Source organism: Lichenostomus cassidix, chromosome 18 (assembly GCF_008360975.1).
Source record: "Lichenostomus cassidix isolate B80296 chromosome 18, HeHo_3.0, whole genome shotgun sequence".
Classification (NCBI taxonomy): Eukaryota; Metazoa; Chordata; class Aves; order Passeriformes; family Meliphagidae; genus Lichenostomus; species Lichenostomus cassidix.
Genome location: NC_139498.1, coordinates 6,095,537 through 6,108,251, shown reverse-complemented (window position 1 = coordinate 6,108,251; position 12,715 = coordinate 6,095,537). Strand labels below are relative to the sequence as shown.

The 12,715-nt window shown below is 50.3% G+C and overlaps 1 protein-coding gene across 1 annotated transcript; it reads right to left on the bottom strand.

Moving 5' to 3' along the window:
- Nucleotides 1-908: 908 nt before the first annotated feature.
- On the bottom strand, nt 909-8,358 carry OTOP3 (otopetrin 3). The gene is made up of 7 exons (XM_085077716.1): nt 8,188-8,358; nt 7,047-8,008; nt 5,864-6,000; nt 5,057-5,115; nt 4,368-4,486; nt 2,653-3,575; nt 909-1,929 (listed from the first exon to the last, which is right to left on the bottom strand). Exons 2-7 carry the CDS (start codon nt 7,429-7,431, stop codon nt 1,759-1,761), a joined length of 1,794 nt encoding a protein of 597 aa, XP_084933842.1. The 5' UTR covers nt 7,432-8,008; nt 8,188-8,358; the 3' UTR covers nt 909-1,758.
- Nucleotides 8,359-12,715: the final 4,357 nt, after the last annotated feature.

The following is a 12,715-nucleotide window of genomic DNA, read 5'->3' as shown; positions in this document are numbered from 1 at the left end:
GGGCTTGTTAGGAAATGACATGGAGGGCCTTGGCTGTTGATCTGATCTGTGGTGGCTGTAGGTGAGAGTTGGAGCTGGTGGGCTTCATTCCTGTCCATGCTGCTCATGCCTTCAGTCATGTATTCAGGGTTCATTCCTAAGTCACCTGCTCTGTGAAAGCTCAGTGACTTAAGTTAAACCAGTGTTTTATCCATTAAATGGGATAAAATCCAGGTCATGGTTTTCCCATGAAGTGCCATCCTTCCTTGTCCCCAGGCTGTCTGTCAATCACTAGGAATAAGGTTTGAGGTCAGATCTGAGCATGTATGTCCTGTGGATCTTGTGGTAAAAACAGTGACATGAGAATAATAATTAACTTTATTGGAGCCTAATTTATCCAGCTGTTATTTCTCCTGACATATTTCTGTTGACATGGGCCCAAATACAAACACTTACTGGGCAAAGTTCATGCTCATGCTATCAGTCTCACTTAGAGGTTCACAGAAAAGTGCTATCACTGCCCAAATGCTGAATCCTCACTGTTACTGTCTTGGGAGAATTTGCTTTTCTAGGGAATCCCAAAAAAGCCTCATAAATAGGCTCTGATCCTAACCCACACTGCTCCTAGGATTGATTTGCAGAGGAACAGAAGCAATAATGAGGATGCCTTTTGTCCTTGGGTAAGAGTCATGATGGATTTTGATTGATTATAGAACAGATCTGCTCATAAATCTCATAGAATCACAGAATGGTTTGGGTTGGAAGGGACCATAAAGCTCAACAGCCATGGGCAGGGACTCCTTCCACTAGACCAGGTTGCTCAGAGCCCTATCCAACCTCTGAGTGCAAGAAGAGTTTAAGTCAGTTGATTTTGAGCCTGTTCTTTGGTGAGTGTAGAGCAGACCGAGAGATTTCACAAGACACACAGGAAAATTCAATCTCTTTATTTTCACTCCTCAGGCTCTGGATTTGGAAACCATAGTCACAAACCCCTGGCTCTACCACATGCTTTCAAAGCAAGCATCCCCTATGGAACACATCCTAATGGGTCTTTGATCAGGCACCTTGTTTTGTAGCCACCTTCCCTTGTGCATGGTGACCTCGAGAAAGGTTTGTGGATGTGTAAGGCAGCAGCACGGGCCAAAGTGTTGGGGTAGGGAGGGATTCACAGTGGATTTGGCAGTGGCTTGCCCTTGACCTAGCTCTGTGTGCAAGGCTGGGACCTTGGCTTGTCCACAGCAGTGATAACATCATCCAGCATGAGTAAAGATTACCCACAGTGTTTCACTGTTGTTTCCCACTTGAGGCTCTGGGAGTGCCTGTAGGGAGAAGTAGTATTTATTCTTAGTAAGGCAAGATCATGTTATAGCTTTTATTTTTTGATTATTTTTCATTTTCTGAACTGGTGCAAGTGTCAGTCTTTGTTACTATTGTTGAAGGCTGCCCTTGCATTCTTTTATCTGGAAGATCTCAACAGAAGCTGGTGATATCCCACTTGGTGCCAAACAGCATTCACTGGCAGACTGCTGACTGCATGCATGGTTCCTGAGAGCAGTGAGAGTTTGTTTATGGGCTTTGAGTCTATCCTCTATGGAGAAAAAGGATAATGTGAAACAACCTCCTCCTCTTCTGAAACTCACAGAGATGTGCAAGGAGAAGTCCAAGCAGAAGCCAAAGGGCAAAAATCTTAGAAGCTTCCACGTGCATATCTGCTGCTTATTGCATCTTTGTTCAGCATCACTGATTCTCCCCAGCCCCTGGGGTGGGGTCCATCTTGGCTCAGGCTGTGACATAGATTTCCAAGAGCCCCCCGACCGAGTGCATGCGGTAGAACACGCCCAAGGGGAGCCCGAAGTTCACGATCACAAACCAGGTGGAGTAGCCGTAGAATGACCTTTCCATTCCGTTCTCGAAGACAGGGTGAGCCCCAAACGTGGGCATGACCCAAAGCTGGAGAGGTGTAAGGGAAAGGAACACAAGTCAGAGGATGATAAACTATCCCCTACCTGCATCCTAATCTTAGCACTAGCTCAAGTGGTTGTAAGAATATTTCAGGAGTATAGCAGCCTCAGTGCCAGGGAGGAGAAGGAAAATCCCATAGTTATGCTGTTGACTCCCTGCTATAATTCAAACCCTACTGAATCCCTGGAAACCTAATGACAACCCCATTCCACCCCAGCCTGCTTCATCTTTCTGCAGGGTTTCACTCTTTCCTTGGGCAATGTGTTTTCACTGGATTAAGGCTGCAGTGTTGATTCAAGATCCCAAAGCACAGTGTACTTTATTGGGTGAGTTTCAAGCCTGGAGACTTATGTTTACAAAGACTTAATGCTGGTGCCTCACATTTCTCCACCTTTCTCATGAAACACCCTTAGTAAGCCTAGTGGGTTTTTTCAGAGGCTAAAATCTTGGCAAGTCAGGATTTAGTAGCTGTCTCCTCCCTTCACCCATGAAACCCAGCAATATTTGACTCTGAGTGTAGAAGAGAGACTTTCTAATTATGACAGGGGAGTATGAACAGCAAAACCAGACTTGACTTGCCTCACCAGTAGGTTGAAACTTGGTGGGCAAAGGTTTTTTGTCTGGAATACAGGAGAAAGACAAGGAGATGACATCTGTGTCACAGTTCACCATGGCTCAGCCACGTGAGAGAGAGCAGAGCAGAATACTTACTATGATGTTGCACAAAACCAAGAAGAATGAGATCTCCCTCAATACTCTTCTCTTCCAGCTCAGGTGAGAGTAAGTATGGATATAGGACAGGGAAGCTTTCCGGATCTCCTGTCCCAGCTCCAGCACGCTCACTCGTCTCTGGCTGTAGCCTTCACGATTCTGTTCTTCTTTAGCATCTTCCTCCTTGCCAGGGGGTGTCTGGGTGTGCTCCTGTTTGCTGCTTGGTGTGGTTTGCTCTTCTCCAGGCAGCTCTGCAGCCACCGTGAGCTGCCCGTTGTGTTTGGCCTCAGTCGCTGCTACAACGCGCTGCCGGTGGAGCCCATCGATGATGAAAACATTTTGGGTGATGTTCTGAAAGATGAGGAGGACGGAGTAGGACAGGATCAGGCTGTTCAGCAGCTCCCTGGGGTTAGTGGCCACAAGGGCCACAATGGAGAAGTAGGACATGCCGATTTGGCCGAGGGCTGCCCCCATCAGCAGGACCACGTCCAGGCTGCGGGTTGGGTTCTTCAGCGTGTCCAGCTCCTTTTTTTCCAAGGCGTGGATGATTGTCCCAACCACGGCACCCACACTCATCAGGGGCAGGAGCACAATGTAGTAGGAATAATAGATCACAAAGACCTGTCGGGTGGGGTCCAAGCTGGTGGCCTGGATCTGGTACATCATGAACACACAAGCCCCGACGATCACAGCAGCGGCGCCCAGCAGTGGTCCAAAGACCACTCCCTGGAGCTTGAATTTGGGCTTGGTGTGCAGCTCGTGGTGGTGGCTGATGCGCCTCCCCACGTTCTTCCACATGACATAGAGCACGGAGCAGCAGACCAGGCAGTACTCGGTGTTGAAGGGGTAGAGCAGGATGTAGCCCCTCTGGAAGACTTCGCAGATGGTGGTGTTTGGGCACATGCACAAGGTAGTCTCGTTGCCTGGAGCACGACAAGAGGAAGATGACAATTAAGAGGGACATGACCTGGATTTCATGGCTGTCTTTGGGAGTTTCTCATGTGCAGGCACAACATGTGTGTCTGTGCCTCGGAAACAGGGATCAGCAGGAAGTTAAATGGCTACTTCTCAGTCCTAAAGGATGTGAGGATTCACAATAACAGGGTTTAGCAAATGTCTTTTTCCTACTTACGGTCAACACCATAGGTGCTGGATGAGAGACACCTCTTCCTTCACAGTAAAGCCTTCTCTATCTCTACCCTTGGAATATTAGCTCCCCTTTTTCTACCCCTATATACTCAGAAAGAAGAGCACAGCAATTACATGAGCCTCTTCAAGTCTGGCAATCTTGTGTGTGCAGTTAATAGGTAAAAGTGAGTAAAAATGCTAATTTATGGTAGGCTTTTCCTTTCCCATCCCTGCCCTCCAGGTGAAGATGTTCTCTCCTTGCAGCCCATCACGTCGAGACAACATTCAATAACAGGGAAGTTGCAGCATTTGGGGGAGCTGGAGATACCTGAATCACTGAGACTCAGAGGCTCCCCAGAGAAGTGCAACCAGCACCAAGCCTGACAGAGTTCAGGAAGTGTTTGGACAATACTCTGGGGCACATGGTGAAATTCTTGGGGATTCTTGTACAGGACCAGGAATTGGACTAGATGATCCTTTTGGGTCCTTTTCAACCCAGCATATTCTTTGGTTCTATGAAATGTTGTTTCCCTAGAAGTCTCCAGTGTCAGCCTGGCACCAGTGGGGATGTTGGGAAGGAGCCTTGCCTGCGAATCGCCGCTCCACCTCGCGCAGCTGAGACTCGATCTCCATGTGCAGGGTGTCATTGGTCACAGCCAGGAGCCACAGGATGAGGTTGGTGGCTATTGTCAGCATCAGCCCACACCTGGGAGGAGACACAGGACCTGTACAATGTGTGGGGATGGTTCATGGCCAGCGTGTCCTTCTCTCGCTGGCCCACGCACAGATTTGAGCACACACTCATTGTGCCCACTCTGCCCGAGGCCTGTGGGGTGTGGCTTTGCACAAACACAGCTGAGCACATTCCCACTTGCCATTTCCAAAGGAGCAGGGCAGGCAGTGCCTGGTGAAACTGGGGTGAAACTGGCGTAAGCTGAGTCATCTCCCAGTGATAGGAATGGGGAGACAACCCCACCTCATCCTCCAGTCTATGAACTAGTCCCTCAGCCAGGCAGCAAGAAAACATTTGTGTGGAAGGAACAAGCTTTGCATCAGTCCAAGGCACAAAGGGAAAGTGAAGGGAGCTGGTGAGCCCAGGTCAGTGGAGAGAGGATGGATCTGAACAAGGCATGGCTTGGTTCTTGTATGACCCAGAATACAGAGGCTGTGTAGGATCAGAGGAACGCAGTCCTAGCAGGAATCATAAATGACATCCCAGGCAAAAAGGAAAAGTTTCTTTGGAGCAGTAGAAGGCTTTTTTGTGCCCTTTTTTTACCTGGTGAAGTTGTGCTGGACTTGAATGCAGTCCTTAGAATGATGCCAGAGAAAGTAAGCCTGCAAGTGGAGAACAATAATGACATGAGCAGAGTGAAGTTGGCAGCTGGCTGCACACGTGGTGGAAAGGGACAGCTAGGCAAGAAGGTGCAGGTCCAAGCAGGAGCAAACCTGCCTCTGTGCAAGGGTGCAGGGACATGTGTGCACCTGTACCCCAGTGCCCAAGCAGGTGTTGGAATCCCTGGGTAAGGACAGCATTTATGTGTGACTGCACTGAATGCACATCCTGGAGCCCTGTGTTCCTTTGTCCTGTCCATGTGGGTATTTGCTGCTGAGGTGGGAATTAATTTACTTTTCAAATACAGCTTTGGGTCTGCAAAGAAGAGGGCTGGTGTTGAATAACAAGGTGAAAATGGTGCAAGATATCTTTGTGTGCAAAGGATTTTGTTGGGCAGATGGATTGGCAAATACAAAGAGGGGCTGGGGCTCAGACTAGTGCAAAGACAGCTCTGGCAACACTTGGAATTTCTTCTCCTCTCTCCTTACTTTGCTTCAAAGCAAATTCCTCTGAATCCTATGGTATGCCAGGTAGTTCTAGGGTGATTTCTTTTTGAATCTTTCTCAATGTGGCACACGGGGAGTGCAGGTAGCATTTGAAGTGGCGTGTGATGCTTTATTCCTTCAATGCTCAGGAGAATGCCCCATGTTCATTCACTTCCCCAAGTCTCCCAGCTTCCCCCCAACCCTGGGGCTCCCAGGAATGGCACAGAGAAAATAAACAAGCTTCCAGAAAGGTAATGTGCAGTACCTGGGTGCAAATAAAAAGGATTCCAATGCAGGGGAACACAATTTCCACCCCGGATTTGCAGTGGATGAGGATTGTGCTGTAGCCAATCTGAAACACATTCAGGAGGATGCTGCAACTGCCAAACAGTAGCACTGACCCTGGACAAACAGCAAAGCACCAGTAAATAAACACAGACATGTCTGTGGAGCATCTGAGCATGGCTGGGGACAGGGGATGTGCTTCTTGGATTTATGTGTAGCTGGCAGTCTTTCTCCTGGAATTCTCATGGTTTTAGGAGAAGAGTTCAAAGGAGAGCCTTATTCCTGAACCTGGTTGTGTGCTTTGACTGGTTAAAGGTGTTGGGAAAATGCATAGTATTTTCTTGTGCTTGGATACCAGGTTGGAACAGGGTTTTGGGGATTTTCTGTGCCATCTGGAGTGACAGGGGTAAGTTAATGTGGGTGATGCTTTCTGCCTTGCAGAGGAAACCTGAGATGAACACAGGTCTGCTAAGGCTTGTGGCAGCCCCATCTGCAGGAGCTGGGACCTTTTGATTGTTTCTCCCTTTGCCTTGGACACCTCTCTGCAGTTTTAGATACTCAGGTACCTTGCAGATTCCTTTAATTGGTTCTCCATGCTTAATTAACAAGACAGTGCTAATTAAAAACTCCTTAATAGACCAGAGGCAGGGCTGCTAGGAGAAGGGTAATTTCTCAAAGTGGGGCAAATACTGAAGGGAAAATCTCCCAGGAAAGCCTGGGTGTCACTGGAATGTGACTCATTGGGCAAGAATCCTTCCCTGGCAACAAAGCTGTGGTGATGTTAAACAAGGGTGACGGTGACATGGGGCCACTGATGCTCTTAGAGGGAAAACAGAGTGAATCTCCTCTCACTTTTCAAAGAGGTCCTGCCCAAAACCTCTCCTATATCTTTCCCACAGTGCTCAGTTGCTGCCCTGGAGGTGGGTTGTGCCTGGATTGCTCTTTGTGAAGGGACCAGAGAGCAAAGCTGGACTGGAGGCTCAAGGCAAGCCTAGCTCCAGGCTTTCCTGGCTGCTCTGGTTCCTCTCTGTGGCACTCACAGCTCCCACCACTTCCAACAGGAACTGGGAGATTCCCATTGCCTAACTGCATATCCTAATGGCTTCTAGATCTTCCAAGCCCTTAGAAGAAGGCATGAGATAAGAAATAGAAGCAGAACTTACCCCTAATCCAGATGGCTCCGGCATGGGAGTCCCGGTAGAGCACTGCGTGTGGCTGCCGGCTGGTGCCCAGCAGGTAGTAAATAATCCAGAACAGGCACAAGACCTTGAGGATGGAGAGCAGGATCCAGACATCTGCCAGAGTGATGGCAACGTGGTTGAAGATCATGCTGCTGATGAAGGCACTGCCCAGAAACACCACGTTCAAGGCCAGCAGCCCTGAGAAGAGCTGCCCAGCCTTCTGGGCTTGCCGGTCCCTCTGCTGCACCGAGGAGCAGTGACGGTACAGCCAGAACTTCTCGTAGTGGATCTTGGAAGTGTCTGTTGGGGCTGATGCTGACCTCCTCTCGCAGTGGTGGCAGGGCCTGGAGACTTTCTTGTCAGACATGGCTCATCTGCTTGAGGGTCACTTTTCGCTGCAGTGAAAAGAGGAGAGGTTTGAAGGGGAGAGGTGCTGAGATGGGAGGTTGTGTGTTTGCTGGGAAGGCTGTTTGTGTGGTGACCTCCCTTCCTTGCTTTGCAGCTTCCCCTTCCCTCTCCAGAAGGTTGATGAAGGGAAAAAGGAGATTGGTGCTTAGCCCAGGTTAGGCATTAAAAATTTGCTGAGGGACGGAGTCATTGCAGGGCACTGGGGAAAGGCCCTTCTGCCAAAACCTGTCCAGAGACACCTGCCTTAAAGTGAGTGTTTGATGTCTCTGTCCTGCCCCACCAGGATTTGGAGCTGCTGGGACCAGAGGTGCTCAAACAGTTCCCACCCTCACCTTTCACAGCTTCTCCAGCCCTGGGTTCAGGTTTTCTCTTTTCCCTTTGTTGCCCTAAGGACTAGGTGGGAATACAGAGCAAGCTCAGACCTGCTCTAAATTCAGAGCTGTTTGATTTTCAGTTGATGGGTCCAACCTCTTCCTTGTGTTTTTGGGCTCCAAGAGTTACACGCTCCTTGAACAGTTACACAGATTGTGGCAGAGCTGCAGAGAATAAATATAGGGTCTTTAAGGTTTGGTCAAAGCTGCTGGGAGAAGATCCAACCTCCCACCCAGGTGGGCTGAGACTGGGACAAAAGTGCCCAGACAGGGCTGCACACAGAGTGACCCAAGCCCTTGACCCCATAGTTATGCTGTGAGGAGCAGCCAAACCCATCTCTTACCTGCCTGCAGCCTCCTGCTGCCCGAGGAGCCAGCACAGCCTTGGATACAGCTGATCCTAAACCAGTGGCTGGAATGCCACCAGGATGCACAGGAGACTCTGACAGCCCAAGGTGCAGACAGCAGCCGTCAGGGCTGCTCCTCACCAAATGTGGCCTCTGCTCCCGGCCCATTGATTTATTTTCCTTCCCCCTTGTTTACTTTGTGTCTATTATTGTCATTACATTAATTACTCAGTGGGAAGCTCTCAGGTCTGCCACGGGCAGCCAATGGGGAGCAGCTCCTGTATGCACCTGCTGGGTTGCCCCACGCCAACGGGCTCGGCGCAGGATGTGCCAACTGGTAAAACCACAAGCAGTGGTGACTAATTTGTGCCATGGCTCAGGCAGGTGTAGAGCTAATCTCCTGGCACAGGCTTGTGTTGGGAGTGCTTACCCACACTGCCTTGGCCAAAATCCACTTGAGCTCCCCCCTCCCTTGTTTTTAGGTAGAGCCTGAGATTTTTTTCCTCATATGTGACATTTCTTTGTGCTTTTATTCAGGGCACAAATCTGGCCCAAAAGACAAAGCTCGCAGTCCACCCCTGAACTGGTGCAGGGATGACACCACTTTGACGGATTTTTGGCAGAAAGGTGCTGCTTTTGGGGGTGATAACTACAACTTACTAATGCTGACTTCAGAGTGAGACTCAGCTGTGCCAACCCCACAGGCTTGGCTGTGTGGGGTCAGGGATGTTTCAGGTCCAAGCTGTGCTGTTTTTGATCCCTCTCCTTTTGCAAGGCAAACTGATTCTGTCTTGGGACTCTACAGTGAGCCAATGCCCCAGGTTTTGTGCCTGGCAGCAGGGATTCAGCATTTCTGAGCTGGTGAGTTTAGAGGATCCATCAGGAGAGGATGGACATCTCCATGGAAGGGGAAGACTTATTTGTGCGTCCCAGGATGAACCCCCAGGCCCTGAGGTCCTTACAGCTGGCAAACATGTGAACTGGCAGTTCAGATCCATGAAAAATTCCCAAGAAACTGATTAGGGGTAGGAGTGGGTGAGGGAGCAGAGGTTATCGTGTGTGGGGATGTGACGAAAGGGATGGAAAACAAGGGTGAAAGGGGCCCATTTCTCCTGGGTGAGAGCACCTGGGGTGTGCTGGTGCAGCCATTGTTTGATGTCTGCCAGCAAAAGGGTCATGTTTAATGTCTGACCAACCCCTTGCACCGCTGTGGTGGAGCCCAGCTGCTCCAGTCTGGGCAGGTGTTCATGAATACCCATGGCTGGATTTGTTCTGCCTTCCTCCAAAGCATCACCATCTCCAGCCTGTCTGGACAACCTGCTTGGATATCCTTGCTCCTTGCTTTCATGTGTTGAGATCCCCTGGGTGCAGCTGAGCTCTTTCAGGGGTCTGGCTCTTTTCCAGACTGTTCCAGAGATCAGCAGGGAACTGTAATATCCCAAGAGCCATTTGGTGGCCTCTGTTGACCAAAGCCAACGATTTCTGTGCAAGGCATTAACAAACCTGCTCTTTTTCAGTGCTTTGATCCTGAGCTGGGGTGGCCATGCAGAAGTAGGAAATGGAGGCCATGAGTCTGAATGTATCCTAAAGTTTGGGTGAAACTGGAGATTTTTCCTTCAAAGATAAGTCTGAAAGAAAATGCTGGTGCCTGCTGTGCCCCAGTGGTTTTGCCAACGGGACTGTGCATCTGTGTTGCAAAGATGAGGCATCCTTCCTAGCCTGACTTGCCCTATATTGGCTTTGGAGCTGAAATTGAACCCAGAGGAGTTGTAAAACCCTGGGAGACCAGTTAATCCTCCTTATTTGGTCCTTAATTTGCAGAAGAGCAGCTGTTTAACTGGAATGTATTGACACAAGTTTAACCAAGTCATTAAGTAAGCAAGCGTGCAGGAGAGGGGCAGAAAAGGAGAGGGTGAGTCCAACTCACTGAATCGATCACAGAAACCACTGGCCTGGAGAAGCTGCCTTTACTCAGAGGCTGGGAGAAAGCTGCTAAACGTTACGAGCGATGTTTGCCCCTCTGCTATCAGCAGGGTGCTTATTAATGCTGTTATCTGTGCACTTAGCATGATAACAGCCAGGCCGGGCCCGGCGGGTCTGTAAACAGCTCTCGGGAGGAACAGGTCCGTGCCCAGCCACTGTGTTTGCCCAAAGGCCACCTGAGGAACGCCGGGCTCCTCACATCTCCCCGGCCAGCCCACGCCCTTCCTTTGGCACTGATAACCATGCTGTGACGTCTCCTTGGGGCTGGGAGTGAGAGACTTTTGGGGTGACTGCAAAGAGCAGCTTCATCCAGCGTGGGTGAGGGTGAGCTGTGCTGCACTGCCCAGCTCCATCCATCCATCCATCCATCCATCCCTTCTGGATGGACTCTGTTGTCCCCACTGGCCCTTGGTGCAGGTCCTTTTGCCCTCCTGCTCCCCACTGCTAAGGACCATTGGGAAGAGCCTCCTCTGCCACCACCTCCTGACCTGGTTCTCAGCACACCCCTGGAGCTGGTCCTGCTGACAGGCACCCTGTGCTGCAATCCCATCCCTCATCGCCAGCCCTGTGACCTTCTCAATCCATCCACTTTCCATCTGCTGCCCTGACAGATAATAATTAACTTGGATTCCTCCCGTCTCGGACACACCTCAGAGCAAATCACCCAGATAAATGGTGTTTTGTTTTGTTGGGTTTTTTTTTCCCCTAATGAAACAAATCTCGCCCTCAAATAACAGATGATTGATAAGCAGAGGAGGGGATGTGAAACCTAGGTAGTGGTGGGATGATGCCTCAGGCTTGATCCTGGCTGTGCCCTTCCCTGCTTATTTCTGAACAGTGATTTCTGATCTCCTGCTCTTCATCTCTTCCCTCCTTGCTGGCTCTGGCACTGTGTCCCTCAGGCCAGGGTCTGAATTTAGACCTTTTTGAGAGTCACACAATGTCTCATGTCCTGGGACTGGAGCTCCCAAGTTCCACTAGAGCTGGGCTCTTAACCCTGCCATCCCCTGGGGAGTGATTTTTACCTGTATGGTTCCACCAAACCCCTGCAGCACAGCAGATCCCTGAGAGACCAAGGTGGATTTGGTACCAAAGTGGGTGAGTTTGGATGTCCCTGGCAAGACATAGGAGCCACAGGGCAGCCTTTGCTTTCCTGTAGCTCTTCATTTGCAGTGGCTGCCATTTAAACAGTCACCCCCAGGCACATCTCTGTCCTGGTTCCCCGTCCCTTGATGTGGTTGGGATCTCTGCTCCATAAGGATGCTCTGGCAGGAGCAGCCAGCAGGATGCTGCTGGTGGCCTTGGGGCCAGCCTTGTTCTCTGCTCTGACACAGGCTCTCTGTTCACCCAGCCCCTATGCCTCAGTTTACCTCCTTCCAGGCATGGAAGACAGAGTTACCAGCAGTGCTGTTCTGCAGGGATCTGTCATGACGATGTGAGTACAAAGGACTGAGTGGGATCCCTTCGTGTAACTCAGGTACTCTGTGTTTGTGGTGTCCTCCCCTTCCACCAAACCCTCCATCATGGAGATGCATCCTGCTCTTTAACCAGGCTGTGAGGAGCTGTGTCCCAGATCTGAGAGGAAAGGGGTATTGATGGAGCAGCTATCTCACTGGGGCAGAGGGCAGAGGGGCAGTCCCAGGGAAAGGCACAGAGCTGTGCACTTCGGATGTGGTTGATTTGGGATTATCACCTGTATCAGTGCTGCTTGGGCTGTTGGGAGGTTCTCCCAACACCCATCCTGAGTTTATTTGGCCCCAGAAGTGCCCCTACAGTTGCTGTCCAGGAGAAAAGAGCAGTTCAAAGTGTGCCCTGCTTGACCCAGTGCAGCCATTCCTGGGAACCTGGGAGCAGGCACCAGCAAGAGCACGTAGGAGGAAACCTGGTGGTTTCCTGGGAACAGACTGGGTGATTAAAAGTGTTTTCTGCCCATGAGCTCAGCAGCTTGGGTTCTAACAACGTGTGGGGCTGTACGTAGGACTGACGTCTGTGCACCCTTTGTGTCTCTTTTCTGACTTAATTTCACCTGTAGGAGCCACAGAATAATGAGGCTTTTGTTTTAGGAAAGCTAAGGTTTCTAGAGGCAGATTTTATCTCCACCAGATCAGTGGTAAAAATAGAACCAGGCCTTTGCAGGGTCAGTGGGGCTGGGAGAGGTTCCTGGGCTGGTGAGGTGAAGGATGGACCCACCTGGAGATGCTGGATGAGTGCAGCCCTCCAAGGGCAGGGGAAATTGGGGTTTCTCCCATGTTCTACCCAGCTCAGAGAAAGGCTGCTGGCAGGCAGGAACACTGGTGTCAGACCAGCCAGAGGCACTGGTCCATGCTGGTTTGGTGATCTGGGCTTGGAGGAGAAGGTGGCTGGAAACGCGTCAGCCTGGGCTGTGGGGTGGAAAATTGCATCACTCCATCTCAAGTACCATGATTTCCATTTATTATTTTTTCTTTGGCAGATGAACACACGTCCATAGGGGAAGGCTTGATGATTCCTGCCACCCCTGCAGTGTTTTTTATTGGAACGATAAACCCTGATGGAACAATAA